We start from the raw sequence: 14,720 nt of genomic DNA, 5'->3' as shown, positions 1-14,720 counted from the left end.
GTCTAACAGGGGACTAGAACTCCCACTCTCCTGGTGATTGGCCCAATGTCACCCTGTAGTTTTCACGTGTAAAGCAGGACTACAACTCCCAACCTCCTGGGGATTGGCCCAAAGTCATCCTATAGTTTTCACATCTAAAGCGGGACTAGAACTCACAACCTCCTGGGGATTGGCTCAAAGTCACCCAACAGCTTTCATGTCTAACATGGGACTAGAACTTCCAACCTCCTGAGGATTGGCCCGAAGTCACCCAGAAGCTTTCATTTCTAATGTAGGTCTAGAACTCCCAATCTTTTGGTGTTCAGCCCAAAGTCACCCAGCAGCTTTCATTCCTAAGGCTGAACTAGAACTTACTGCTTCCTAGTGATTGGCCCAAAGTCACTCAGCAGCTTTCATGCCTAAGGCAGGAATAGAACTCACAGCTTCCCAGTTTCTAGCCAGATGCCTGTTATTATTAATATCAATATGGCTTCCCTACTTGGCTTAATTGAACTGGGGAAATGTTACTTCTCTACTGACAAAGATTCTCAAGAAGCGATGATGACTCCATTTTGACAAACAGGTTATAATGTCCTTTTTCTGAACCTTACAGTTATAAGTGGAAAAATAATAAACACCTGCAAAACTCAGCGGACTTTGTGCATTTCTTTTTATTCTTATTTATTATTTGATTGGCTTTCATTTCTCCTGTCTTTCTCACACTCCTCCTTTTATTAATAAAGGGCATTTCTCATTTTGTTGCTTTTATTTCATTTGTAGTTTTCTTTCTTTATTAATCCAACCTTCTCTTTATGTACATACAATTTATTTTGACTTAAGTAGCATCACCCTGCGACATAAGTGGATAAGGATCCTTTTATCCTTTGGCCAGTGATAAACAAAATTACTGGCTATGCCACCTGCCCTAAATCATACAATATCTTGGCTCCAGCTGTACCAGTGTACCCTTATTCCAAATTCCTTCGTAGGATTATCACCCCGATTCCGCGTGTGTCAAAACCACCCAAATTGCGAGTTTGGGATTTCCATTCAGTGGCCTTGGAGTAATCCTAATTTTCCCTAGAACATGATTGAAGCATTTTCTGGATAGAGACACACAGATATTTAACCTTAAAATGATTCTACATAATCTGAACACCTCATAAGTGATTGTTTAGAGAGTTGGTTGGGCCGTTACTCTGCTGAACATCGAATTCCCACAGTGCTGTCTAATGTCCATGTAGTATTACTATTATTTATGCTTATTATCTTTCTTACTCTCCCCTCTTATTGGTATGATTATGATGATGATTGTCATTATTCTGTTGCTTTGCATGGACACTATGAGCGTCTGCATTGGAGACAAATTCCTTGCGTGCATGATCACCAAATAAAGTATTCAATTCAATTCAATTTACCATCGAACCACATCTTGCTATGGCAAATATTCAATAATACAGAGAAACACGATCCATTGTGCAGTTTGGGTATTATGAATGATTTTTTTTATTGATCCAAAGGTGCTTTTTCAAAAAGCAACTGGACTTTCTTTGTTCTTCCTTGAATTCATTTCACTTCTCATCCAAGAGGTTCCTTCAGTTCTGACTGAATAGTGGGGAATGGAAGGATTTATATTATTTGCAGTCATGTGGTTGTTAGCACTCTCTCTAAGAGTCATTGAGGCCACTTGGAGGTTTATCTGTATCCTCAGGACCTGAATCAAAGTACAAATAACAGAATAACAGAGATGGAAGGGACCTCGGAAGTCTTCTAGTCCAACCCCTGGCTCGAGCAGAAGACCCTATACCAGAAGTCTTCAAACTTGGCAACTTTTAAGACTTTTGAACTTCAACTCCCAGAATTCTCCAGCCAGCTCTGCCCCAGCTCTGTTGGCTGGAAAATTCTGTCCACAAGTCTTATAGTTGCCAAGTTTGGAGACCCCTGCCCTATACCATTCCAGATAAGTGGCTATCCAGTTGGTTGAGGTCATGAAAGTTGGGGGGGGGAGGAGGGGGGGAGGGAGGGAGGGGTATACATTAGGCTAGAAACTAGAACTATCTTGACATACAAAAAATTGTACTTCGATGTTTTACTGATTGAGGAATGATGAAATGTTTGTTTTAAAAGAAATAAAACTTTTGAACCCATTAAAAAAAAAAGATATGGGTGTACCACCATAATTGAGCCCACAATTTCTGTTGCCAAGCGAGACATTGCCACCGTTGTTCAGTGAATCGTTGCAGTTGTTGAGTTAGCCCCACGGTTGTTGAGTGAATCTGGCTTCCCCGTTGAGTTTGCTCGTCAGAAGGTCGCAAAAGCTGATCAATGCGGCAATCGTCATAAATACGAGTCAGTTGCCCAGCGTTTGAATTTTGACCATGTGGCCATGGGGATGCTGCAAGGGTCGTAAGGGTGAAAAACGGTCATAAGTCCCTGTGACCTGTTCCTTATCAACCCAACCCATGTCGGCATTTGCACCGCTTTTAAGATTCAGGAGATTCTTTGCACAGTGGATGTTGAAGCTACTCAGAACTCTTACTTAATGGTTACTGCTGTTGTGTAGAAGGCAATTCAATGAATCAATCGGAATAGAGCGGGAAGGGACATTGGGGGTCTTCTAGTCCAACCCCCTGCTCAAGCAGAAGATCCTATACCATTCCAGACAAGCGGCTGTCCAGTCTCTTCTTAAAAACCTCCAGTGTTGTAGCTCCCACAACTTCCGGTGTCAAGTTGTTCCACTGGTTGATTGTTCTCACCATTAAGAAGTTTCTCCTTAATTCCAGATTGCTTCTCTCCTTGATTAGTTTCCATCCGTTGCTTCTTGTCTGGAGAATAAGTTGACCCTCTCCTCTTTGTGGCAACCTCTCTGATTTACCTGTATGAGCCGAGGTGGCGCAGTGGTTAAATGCAGCACTGCGGGCTACTTCAGCTGACTGCAGTTCTGCAGTTCAGCTGTTCAAATCTCACCGGCTCAAGGTTGACTCAGCCTTCCATCCTTCCGAGGTGGGTAAAATGAGGACCCGGATTGTTGTTGGGGGCAATATGCTGACTCTGTAAACTGCTTAGAGAGGGCTGAAAGCCCTATGAAGCGGTATATAAGTCTAACTGCTATTGCTATTGTATCTTGTGGTGCAGGGGTGAGAATGCAGTACTGCAGACTATTTCTGCTAAATGCCAGCTGCCAGCAGTTTGATTCTGACAGGCTCAAGGTCGACTCATCCTTCCATCCTTCCGAGGTCGGTCAAATGAGGACCCTGATTGTTGGGGGCAATACACTGACTCTGTAAAACCGCTTAGAGAGGGCCGGGAAGCACTGTGAAGTGGAATATAAGTCTTAAGCGCTGTTGCTGTTGAACCATGAAGAAGCTAATGCCATCTGGATAAGCCACTTAAATGGAGGCTGCTAAAGATTAAATGCTTCCGATGCTCAAATTAATTGGCATTAGCGGTGGAATTACTCAGATTATTCTGTATTACATTAGAATAGATACATAGCCATGAATTAAGTTCCACAAGGTTTGTGCCGCACACGGTGGTTTAATACTTTTTATGCACCCTACTTGCCTTTTGAGATATCTACTGTCCAGATTTTGTTTTTTGGGGTGGCAAATTCTTACTTGTCTTAGGAAAACCATGAGCCTCTAATTATAAGATAAAAAACATGTCTGTCACAGCATATGGAGCTCATAAAATGGACCTACTTTACAGAGTAATTGGAAGGAGCACTTTCAACATAGAATGCTAGAATAGAATGGAATAGAATAGACCACTTTCAACCAAATTCATTGTATAACCAATTTCATTGTATTTAAGTACCAGATACTTATACTTAATAGAATAGAATAACTGAGTTGGAAGGGACTTTGGAGGTCTTCTAGTCCAACCCCCTGCTTAGGCAGGAAACCCCACCACTTCAAACATCTGGTGTTGGAGCATTTACAACTACTGTAGGCAAGTTGTTCCACTAATTAATTATCGTAACTGTTAGGAATTTCTCCTTAATTCCAGGCTGCTTCTCTCCTTGATTAATTTCCATCCATTTTTTTTTTTCTTATCTTGCCTTGAGGTGCTTTGGAGAATGTTAAACCCTTCTTCTTTGTGGCAGCCCCTCAAATATCGGAACACTGCTATTATGTCACCCCTAGTCCTTCTTTTCATCAAACTAGACATACCCAATTCCAGCAACTGTTCTTTGTATGTTTTAGCCTCCGGTCCCCTAATCATCTTAGTTGAATCATCTTCTCTGCACTCTTTCTAGGGTCTCCAAATCTTTTTTTTAAATTATAGCAACCAAAACTGGACGCTGTATTCCAAGTGTGGCCTTCCCAAGGCTTTATAAAATGGTATTAACCCTTCACGTGATATCTTGATTCTATCTCTCTATTTATGCAGCCTAGGACTGTGTTGGCTTTTTTGGCAGCTGCTGCACACAGCTGGCTCCTATTTAAATGGTTGTCCACTAGGACTCCAAGATCCCTCCCACAGTTACTACTACTGAGCAAGGTGCCACCTATACTGTACCTGTGCATTTCGTTTTTGTTGCCAATGTAGAACAGAACTAGATAGAAGCGAAGATTTGGATATACAAGTAGTTCTCAACCTTCATCTATTTATTTAGTGACCATTCGAAGTTACAACAGCAGTAAAACAGTGACTTATGATTGGTCCTCGCACTTAAGACTGTCCCAGTATCACCACAGTCACGTGATCTGCGACAGTGGCAAATACCTGTGATCAAAATCTGGGCACTTCACAACAGTTGCAGTGTCCCCTGGGGTTACGTGATCCCCATTTGTGACCTTCCCAGCTGGCTTCCAACAAGCAAGGTCAGCGGAACAATCCAGATTCACTTAATGACTGGCTGATTCACATAATAACTTCAGTGATTCACTTAGCAATCAAGGCAAAGCACACCGTAAAATGGGATGTGTTAACCACTGCCTTGCTTAGCAATGGACATTTCTGGTCTCAGTTGTGGTCATAAGTCAAGGACAACCGGTATCGATGTTATAGAAAGTTTATTCTAGACACTGCAGGTAGTCCTCGGCTTACGACCAGAATTGAGCCCAAAACGTATGTTGCTAGCAATTTGTTAAGTGAGTTTTGCCCTATATTACCACTTTCCACATTTGTTAAACGAACCACTGCAGTTCTAAAGTTAGTGACACGGTTGTTAAGTGAATCTGGTTTTCCCATTGACTTTGCTCGTCAGAAGGTTGCAAAAGGGACCCTGGGATACTGCAACCGTCATAAATGTGAGTCAGTGGTCAAGCATTCAGCTGTAAATCACGTGAGCCTGGGGGCTGCTGTAATGGTGATAAGTCTGAAAATTGTTCACAAGTTCCTTTTTTCAGTGCTGTCCGAATGGTCACTAAGTGAACCGTTGTAAGTCGAGGACTACCTGCACATGCCGCAGGATCTGTTTTCTAAACACTTGACATTATGGATCTGTTGAAATGAACAGGAGCTGCGATCTCCTGCTCACAAACATGTCAGGGAATCTGCAGGGACCCCGATGTGCTCCCTTTATCGTCTTTGGTGGATTTCTTTTTTAGTTATAAAAAGAACTCGTCCCCTTGTGACCTATTCGATTCAATTGATATCGGATCTTTCTCTCCGCCTCTCCTGTTTTTCATAAACGTTTTTCATAAGGGACCAATCTGTACATCCAGGTATTGGCTTGATGGTTACCACTGATCCAGTGGCGTTGTTTCCCGTCGATCGGAAGGATTTTTTTCTTGCTTCCCCTGATTACACGATCCACTCAAAATGTCGTCTTTTCTAAAATGTCTTTAGGAAGTAAAGCTTATAGCTAAGATAGCGACATGAAGCAATTGAATGAAAGAATTTTTAAAGAAGGGATTGGATGACCATTTGTCTGAAATGGTATTAGGTTTCCTGCCTAAGCAGGGGGTTGGACTAGAAGACCTCCAAGGTCCCTTCCAATTCTATTATCCTGTCCTATTCTTATTCTATTTATTCTTATTCTATATTCTATTTTATATATTCTATTCTATTTCCTATTCTATTCTGGCAGATTCCCCAAAATTGCAAAAGGGATATTTGAAGAGAGAAAGAGGCCTGAGTGCCAGGGGGTTGGACTAGAAGACCTCCAAGGTCCCTTCCAACTCTGTATCCTATCCTATTCTTATTCTGTTTATTCTTATTCTATATTCTATATTCTATTCTATTTCTATTCTATTTCCTATTCTATTCTGGCAGATTCCCCAAAATTGCAAAAGGGATATTTGAAGAGAGAAAGAGGCCTGAGTGCAAGGGGGTTGGACTAGAAGACTTCCAAGGTCCCTTCCAACTCTGTATCCTATCCTATTCTTATTCTGTTTATTCTTATTCTATATTCTATATTCTATTCTATTTCTATTCTATTTCCTATTCTATTCTGGCAGATTCCCCAAAATTGCAAAAGGGATATTTGAAGAGAGAAAGAGGCCTGAGTGCAAGGGGGTTGGACTAGAAGACCTCCAAGGTCCCTTCCAACTCTGTTTTCTATTCCGTTCCATTCCATTCTATCCTGTCCTATCCTATCCTTATTTTTATTCTATTCATTCTTATTCTATTCTAAATTGTATTTTGTATATTCTATTTTATATTCTATTCTGCTGGCGGATTCCCCCAAAATTGCAAAAAGGGATATTTGAAGAGAGAAAGAGGCCTGAGCGCCAGGGGGTTGGACTAGAAGACCTCCAAGGTCCCTTCCAACTCTGTTTTCTATTCTATTCCATTCCATTCCATCCCATCCCATCCCATCCCATTTTCAATTGAAGAAATGCTTTATGGAGAAGAGCTGTTGATTTGCTTGGTTTCTGGGCTCCAGGCCACCTGTAGGGGAGCAGTAGCCTTCTTGTCTTGCTTAAAGGCTTCCCACAAATGCAGGGAGTCCTTGACTTACAACAGTTCATTTAGTGACCGTCCAAAGCTACAACCGCACTGAAAAAAGTGACTCCTGACTATTTTTCACACTTACAACCGTTACAGCATTCCCATGGTCACGTGATCAAAATTCAGATGCTTGGCAATTAATTGATACTTGTGACCGGTTGCAGTGTCCCTCTTTGTGTGTGTGTGTGTGTGTGTGTGTGTGAGAGAGAGAGAGAGAGAGAGAGAGAGAGAGGGAGGGAGGGAGGGAGAGAGAGGGAGAGAGAGAGAGAGAGAGAGAGAGAGACGTGGTCCCCTCTTCTGGCAAGCAAAGTCAATGGGAAACCAGCTGCGTTGCTAACTTAACCACTGCATTGATTCACTTAACAACTGTGGCAAGAAAGCTTGTAAAATGGGGGAAAACTCATTTAGCAATCGTCTTGCTTAGCAATGGAAATGTTGGACTCCCTCGTGGTCATAAGTCGAGGACTACCTCTATTGTGTTGACCATTGTTGAAACAGGATACTGCTGGATTTTTTTTTTTACAAAAAATTGGGAAAAATGGATGTTCCTGATCTGAATGAATGTCAACCTTTAAGCCAAGGATTTGGATGATAAGGAAACTGCTGATGAAATCTTACAATGGGACCCCTTTGAGCTTCTTGGATGAGAAGCGAAATGTTTTCAAAGAAAAACCAGAAAGTCCAGTTGCCTCTTGAAAAAGAGGAGAGGTGAGATAAACAGTAAATAACTTTTGAGTCAACTACAATAATAACAAGGAAATGTTAATGGATAATATTGAATGATACAGGTGTGTTATGGGGTAGGGAAATGCTTAGATCTCTTACTTAACTGAATTTGTTTTAGAACATGTCATAAAGGCGTAATGGTATTGGAGATCTATTGAAACTGCAAATGAATGCCAGTAGGTGGTTGTGTCTTTAAATATAAATGATTCTAGATAAAAACATGTTTAAATAATGGTAACCAAATGAGAATTGTGGTACAGGGATAGTAAAATGCATAATTTTTCTTTCTTGACTTAAAATGTGCAACTCGACATGAATGAAGTATATGTAAGGATTGTGCAAGAAACGCACGGAATATATTTGTAACCAACCGATACGCTTTCAACAAGATGTAACGAAAGATGATTTTTTTTCTTGTTTTTTTTTGTTTAACTAAAACAATAAAAAAATTTCTCAAAAAAAAAAAAGCACCTTTGAGACTCCTTCACATCAGGGCCAACCAGGGTGGATAAAAATTGATGATTTTGTTTTAAATTTTAAAAAAATCAGATTTTTTAAAAAAATAAATTGTTTTTTTAATTTAAATCAGGTTTTTTTTAAAAATCAATTTTATTTTAATAAAATGCTTTTGGAGTAAAAATCTATCCAAAGATGGTTTTCTATTTAAGCTACATTAATAATTGAGTTTATTCACCATGAACTGGATCTTCATTCTGTATAGCCTGAGGCTGTATATTCTACTATATATTTATATATTTATATATTTATATTTATATTATTTATATTAATATTTATATTTATATTTATATTTATATTTATATTAATATTAATATTAATATTAATATTTATATTTATATTTATATTTATATTTATATTTATATTTATATTTATATTTATATTTATATTTATATTTATATTTATATTTATATTTATATTTATATTTATATTTATATTTATATTTATATTATTTATATTTATATTATTTATATTTATATTTATATTTATATTTATATTTATATTATTTATATTTTATATTTATATTTATATTTATATTTATATTTATATTTATATTTATATTAATATTAATATTAATATTAATATTAATATTAATATTAATATTAATATTTATATTATTTATATTTATATTTATATTTATATTTATATTTATATTTATATTTATATTTATATTTATATTTATATTTATATTTATATTTATATTTATATTTATATTTATATTTATATTTATATTTATATTTATATTTATATTTATATTTATATTTATATTTATATTTATATTTATATTTATATTTATATTTATATTATTTATATTTATATTTATTTATTAGACTTATATACCGCTTCATAGGGCTTTCAGCCCTCTCTAAGCGGTTTACAAATTTTTTAGCAAATTGAGTCAGCAACTTGCCCCCACAGTCCGGGTCCTCATTTCACCCACCTCGGAAGGATGGAAGGCTGAGTCGACCTTGAGCCGGTGAGATTTGAACCGTTGAACTGCAGATCACAGTCAGCTAAAGTGGCCTGCAGTACTGCACCCTAACCACTGCGCCACCTCGGCTCTAATATTGGGACAGTCGGTGAGCCAATAGCAGGTCAGAGGAGGAGCCGCTGCAGGACAGAAACTACAGTTGCTCTTTAAAAATGATGATTTCAATCAAGTTGATTTAAATCAAACCCTTTTACGAGTGATTTCAATTTCAATATAAGTCGACTTGATTTAAATCAAATCCACCCTGGGGCCAACCGCATATAGTGGCAGAAAACCACATTAATGTTACAAGCTGTGCCTATAAAGCAGTGTTTCTCAAACTTGGCAAATTTAAGTCCTGTGGACTTCAACTCCCAGAATCCCCCAGCCAGCACAGCTGGCTGGGGGATTCTGGGAGTTGAAGTCCACAGGACTTAAAGTCACCAAGGTTGAGAAACACTGCTATAAAGGCTATTTTTAACTTTAATTTTAGCCCAAAATTTCTGTTGCTGAGTGAGATAGTTGTTAAGTGAGTTTTGCCCTACATTAAGACCTTTCTTGCCACGGTTGTTAAGTGAATCACTGCAGTTGTTTTTGCCAATTTTGTGTATAAAAAGAAAGGGTGTCACTACGCTCAATTGTCTAAATGCTTAAAGTTCTCCTCATTTACATTTTCACTGTCTCATTAGTTGAATTTTCAAAACTCTCTTCTTGAATTCATTTAAAATCTTTTAGTGAGTTTAATCCTGTGATTCAGAGATGTGGGGAATACCGCAAGAAAGGTTTGGAGATTATTTTCTATATTCCAAAGACTTGGAAAGAATAAATAATGTTGCAGGTAAAATAGGAGGGAGGCTTCGAAACGTCTAGAGATACAGAATTCTACCTTCAAAATCCTGACAGGTTTGTTTTCTCTTTCAGCTCCATCAAAAGGCAGGAGTCCGTAAAAACTCCCACCACTCCCAAAATCACCACTTTCCCCCCAGTGCCCATCACGTGTGACACAGTTCGAGGCAAATGTCGAGAAATGTTAACTTCAGCTCTCCAGACAGACAGTAAGTCCCAGGAGAAATGAGTGTTTTATTTTATTTATTTATGTAGTTTGTCCCTCATGTACAAGATACAGTAGCAGGAATCAGAATAAACAGGAATAAGAACGCAGGAAATGGGTACAGATAAATGGGGACGGTAGGACAAGGACGTTAGTCACGCCGGTGCGCTTAGGCATGCCTTGTTTCTCCTGTTTTTTTCTTTCTTAAACACTTTTCCCTTCTAGTACTGAACACAACTACTGGTGTATGTAATGTTCATCTTATTCACAATAAGATAAGATAACCTCTATTGTCACTTTTTCTGTGTACACAGTGGCATACATTAAAAATGAAATTCCGATGCCCGCTCTCAAAAGTATCTTATCATCTTTCCATCCATTTACCCACCCACCCATATACATATGTTCTCTCTCTCTCTCTCTCTCTCTCTCTCTCTCTCTCTCTCTCTCTCTCTCTCTCTCTCTCTCTCTCTCTCTCTCTCTCTCTCTCTCTCTCTCTCTCTCTCTCTCTCTCTCTCTCTCTCTCTCTCTCTCTCTCTCTCTATATATATATATATATATATATATATATATATATATATATATATATATATATATACACACACACATCCATCCATACAATCCATCCATAAATACCTATAGGTATACATCTGTAGATATTATGTCTGTCTGTCTGTCTGTCTGTCTATCTATCTATCTATCTATCTATCTATCTATCTATCTATCTATCTATCTATCTATCTATCTATCAGTATCTCTCTCTCCCCTCTCATCCCTCCCTCCCTGCCTCCCTCCGTCTCTGTCTCTCTCTGTCTCTCTCTCTACCTACCTACCTACCTACCTACATATCTATCTATCATCTATCTATCCATCCATCCATCCATCCATCCACCCACCCACCCACCTACCTACCTACCGTACATATCTATCTATCATCTATCCATCCATAGAGGTATCAGAGTCCATCAAACAGTCCAAATCATACACGGATAAGACAGTCAGTCATCAACGTCTTTCAGTTAAGGTATAATCCAAATAACATAGTCCAGTAGCATACAATCAGTTCAGTACTCAAAGTTGCTAGCAGTTGCAAAACTTACAATAGCTCACGGCACTTTCTAACAGCCAGCTTCCAAAACACTCAGATCAGATCATCCCAGCATCTAACGAACAGAGAGCTAACAGTCATTTGGCTCCCTCTTATGGCCGATTGAGGAAACAGCAACCAATCACATTTTACAGTATGCTTTAAAGAAACAGGTACAACATTGTTACATGATTTATATATTGCCAACCCAACCGTTAGAATTATATTCCTAACAGTGGTCATACGTGCGATAAATGATCATAAGTCACTTTTTTCAATCCCTTTGTAACTTTGAACGGTCGCCAAATGAACGGTTGTAAATTGAAGACTCCCTGTAACACCCACTCTTAAATATTCCTATTGTGCTCCTTTTTTCCCTTACAGATGACTTATGTGGCCATTGGTGCTGACTGTGGAGCAACTTGCTGGGCAGATTGAAGAATATATCCTTTCCTTGTTTGTGGTATCAGGAAACCAAACCGAAGAGATACGTAACCTGATATTATTCAGATGTTTTGGCCTGCAATCCCCTTACCCTCCTTTAGGCATGTTAAAGGCCTTGAAATTTGAATCCCAGACACCTGAGGGTATCACCTTGTAGGAAGTTACCACATTTCTTCCAACAACCTAAAACAAAAAATAAAATAAAATACAGGATTCTGATTCAGAGGTTACTGTATTTTTGGGAGTATAAGACGTATCTTTTTCTCTTAAAAAGAGAGGTGAAAATCTGGGTGCGTCTTATACACAGAATACAGAATTTCTGGCTTCCCGAAACCCGCTCCCTATGCAAAAAATGGACGTGCATAGTCTTTAGGGAGGCTTCCAGAGTACTGGGGCCTGGGGAGGGCAGAAATGAACTAAAAAATGGGCCATATTTTGCTCGTTTTAGACCCATGGATCAATTAGGGTAAAGGTATTATGCATGTGGAAACTCCAGCAGGGTTAAAGGTCTATGGAGATTCTCCATCATCCAGTCGTGGTTGTCCCAAAGGTGCTTTTTCATGAGGCCACTGGACTTCCTTGTTTTTTTTTCTTTGAAGAGAAGTTTTGCCTCCCATGGAGATGCAGACAACCCAGACTCATCCCCAGCAGCCTCACACGCGTGTCTTCAACAGGAAGGACTCTGGGCAGAAAAACATCCTGCAGTCAAGAGGGTTCCATGTCCATTTGCACCACTCAGGTGACCCTGAGGACACAGATGAGCCTCCAAGTGGCCTCAAGGACCTTCTAAAAGGATGCAAATGTCCAGCTGTCTGCAAGGAGTATCAATCCTTCCATTCCCCCACCATCCAGTCAGAGCTGAAGAAGCTTCTTGGATGACAAGCAAACGTCTTCAAAAGAAAAACAAGAAAAGTCCAGTTGCCTCCTGAAAAAGCACCTTTGGACATCCGTCAGGTCTTCTGTTCATTTATGGTGACTTGTTGTGGCCCGCCAGCGGCCAATGGAGCTGGCAGCAGAGTCGGATAGTGAGATTTGGGAGGAGCATGGGCCAGTCCTGGAAAGGCTTGGATGAAGGCTCTGTGTCGGAGGCTGAAGCCATCTGGCAGTGATCAGCTGCCTTCGGAGCTAGACAGCAGTGAGGCAGAGGAACAGCTGAGCCTGTTCCCAGTGTGCGCACGCGCAGAGCTGCCAGACGAAAAGAACGGCTCAGAAATCAGGGTCAACTTGGGAGTTAAGCCACAGGTGGACGGTGAATGGCCCTCCCATAGGAAACAAAAGAGGAGAGAAAGGGGAGGGGGCTTTTGCAGGAAACAATTTCTTCATTCGTTTCAGGAGTGTGAAGATCTGTCCGATGAATCTCAGAGACTCTGTACCGAGTCTTTCCTTGCACAGCACTCCATTTGAAAAAATATTTGCATGGCAGCTTTCCAAGCTAGATAAGGTCTGTGGTCATAAATACTCCTTTGAAAGACTGTTTGCCAGGCCTTTGCTGAAGGTGAATGAGAGGAATTCACATTCGTTTAATAAAAGGGGTTTTGTCGGGACCAGGACTCTGCCTCGTGCTTTTCGGGGAAGCCTAGGTCAGAAAAGGCAGACCCTTGATAAAATAACTACCTCAATCCTGAAGGCTTTGGGGTCCCTCTCTTAGTGTGTGAATACATAGACACATTCCTGATGTGTTGATAAGATTCTGGCGGGAGCTCCAGCAAACCCACATCTCTCGGTGTCGATGGTCCTTAATGGCACCTGAACTTATATTCCAAGATGTGAAGAACACAGATTTGAAGTACAAAAATCGGATCAGGAGCCGCCTCTCCAACCTCAAGGACTCCAAGAACCCGGACCTGCGAAAGATGTCTTGTGTGGAGTGATCACCCCCGAACAAATTGCGGTGATGACCTCAGAGGTGAGACTGTCAGGCTTCCAAATAGCATCCAAAATTAAATCAGAGTCCAAGGCAAAGTATTGCTCAAAGTTCCAATTTATTAAAAGAGTCATGTTGGCACACCTGAGAAAACCCGAATCTGAAAGTTTGGTTTGGTTTGGTTTATTAGCATTTGTAGGCCGCCCTTTTCCCTGAGGGGACTCAGGGCGGCTCACAGGAAACCAGGGAGGGGGAAATACAACATTAAGACAACAACATATAATAAAATAGTAAACAACATACATTCATCCATTCGGGCGGGGTAGTGATCCTTATCCCCAGGCCTGACGGGCGAGCCAGTTCTTCAAGGCTATGCGGAAGGCTTGGACGGTGGAGAGGGTACGAATCTCCACGGGGAGCTCGTTCCAAAGGGTCGGGGCTACTGCTGAGAAGGCCCTCCTCCTTGTAGTTGCCAGCCGACACTGGCTGGCCGATGGAATGCGGAGGAGGCCTAGTCTATGGGATCTTATAGGTCGTAGGAGGTAATTGGCAGAAGGCGGTCTCTCAAGTAGCCAGATCCACTGCCATGTAGGGCTTTATGGGTGATTAATAGCACCTTGAAGCGCATCCGGAGATCGACAGGTAGCCAGCGCAGCTCGCGGAGGATAGGTGTTATGCGGGTGAATCGAGGTGCACCCGCGATCACTCGCGCGGCTGCGTTCTGCACTAGCTGAAGTCGCCGGATGCTCTCAAGGGCAGCCCCATGTAGAGCACATTGCCGTATTCCAGCCTAGAGGTCACAAGGGCCGAGTGACTGTTGTGAGGGCCTCCCGATTCAGGTAGGGTCGCAACTGGCGCACCAGGCGTACCTGGGCGAATGCCCCCCTGGTCACAGCCGCTAAATGGTGGTCGAATGACAGCTGTGGATCCAGGAGGACTCCCAAGTTGCGGACCCTCTCTGAGGGGTGTAAAATTTGACCCCCCAGCCTGAGTGTTGGAATATTGGCCAAATCTTTGGGAGGAAACACAGCAGCCACTCGGTCTTTTCTGGGTGAGCACAAGCTTGTTAACCCTCATCCAGTCCCATAACGGCTTCAAGACCCCGGCCCATCACGTCAACCGCTTCATTGATTTGGCACGGGGCGGACAGATACAATTGAGTATCGTCCGCATATTGATGGTA

General features: G+C 40.7%; 1 protein-coding gene across 1 annotated transcript in view; it reads left to right on the top strand.

Moving 5' to 3' along the window:
- Positions 1 to 14,720, top strand: part of TCEA2 (transcription elongation factor A2) — a 28,250-nt gene that overhangs the window by 7,681 nt on the left and 5,849 nt on the right. The window contains 5 exon segments of the mRNA XM_087720608.1: positions 10,013 to 10,166; positions 11,614 to 11,643; positions 11,645 to 11,672; positions 13,426 to 13,524; positions 13,527 to 13,579. Of these exon segments, the coding sequence (XP_087576734.1) occupies positions 10,013 to 10,166; positions 11,614 to 11,643; positions 11,645 to 11,672; positions 13,426 to 13,524; positions 13,527 to 13,579 (364 nt within the window).

This window comes from Thamnophis sirtalis, unplaced genomic scaffold (assembly GCF_051295495.1).
Source record: "Thamnophis sirtalis isolate CommonGarterSnake01/CBP01778 unplaced genomic scaffold, rThaSir2_p1.2 scaffold_7, whole genome shotgun sequence".
Classification (NCBI taxonomy): domain Eukaryota; kingdom Metazoa; phylum Chordata; class Lepidosauria; order Squamata; family Natricidae; genus Thamnophis; species Thamnophis sirtalis.
This window is presented reverse-complemented; position numbering and strand designations above follow the sequence as displayed.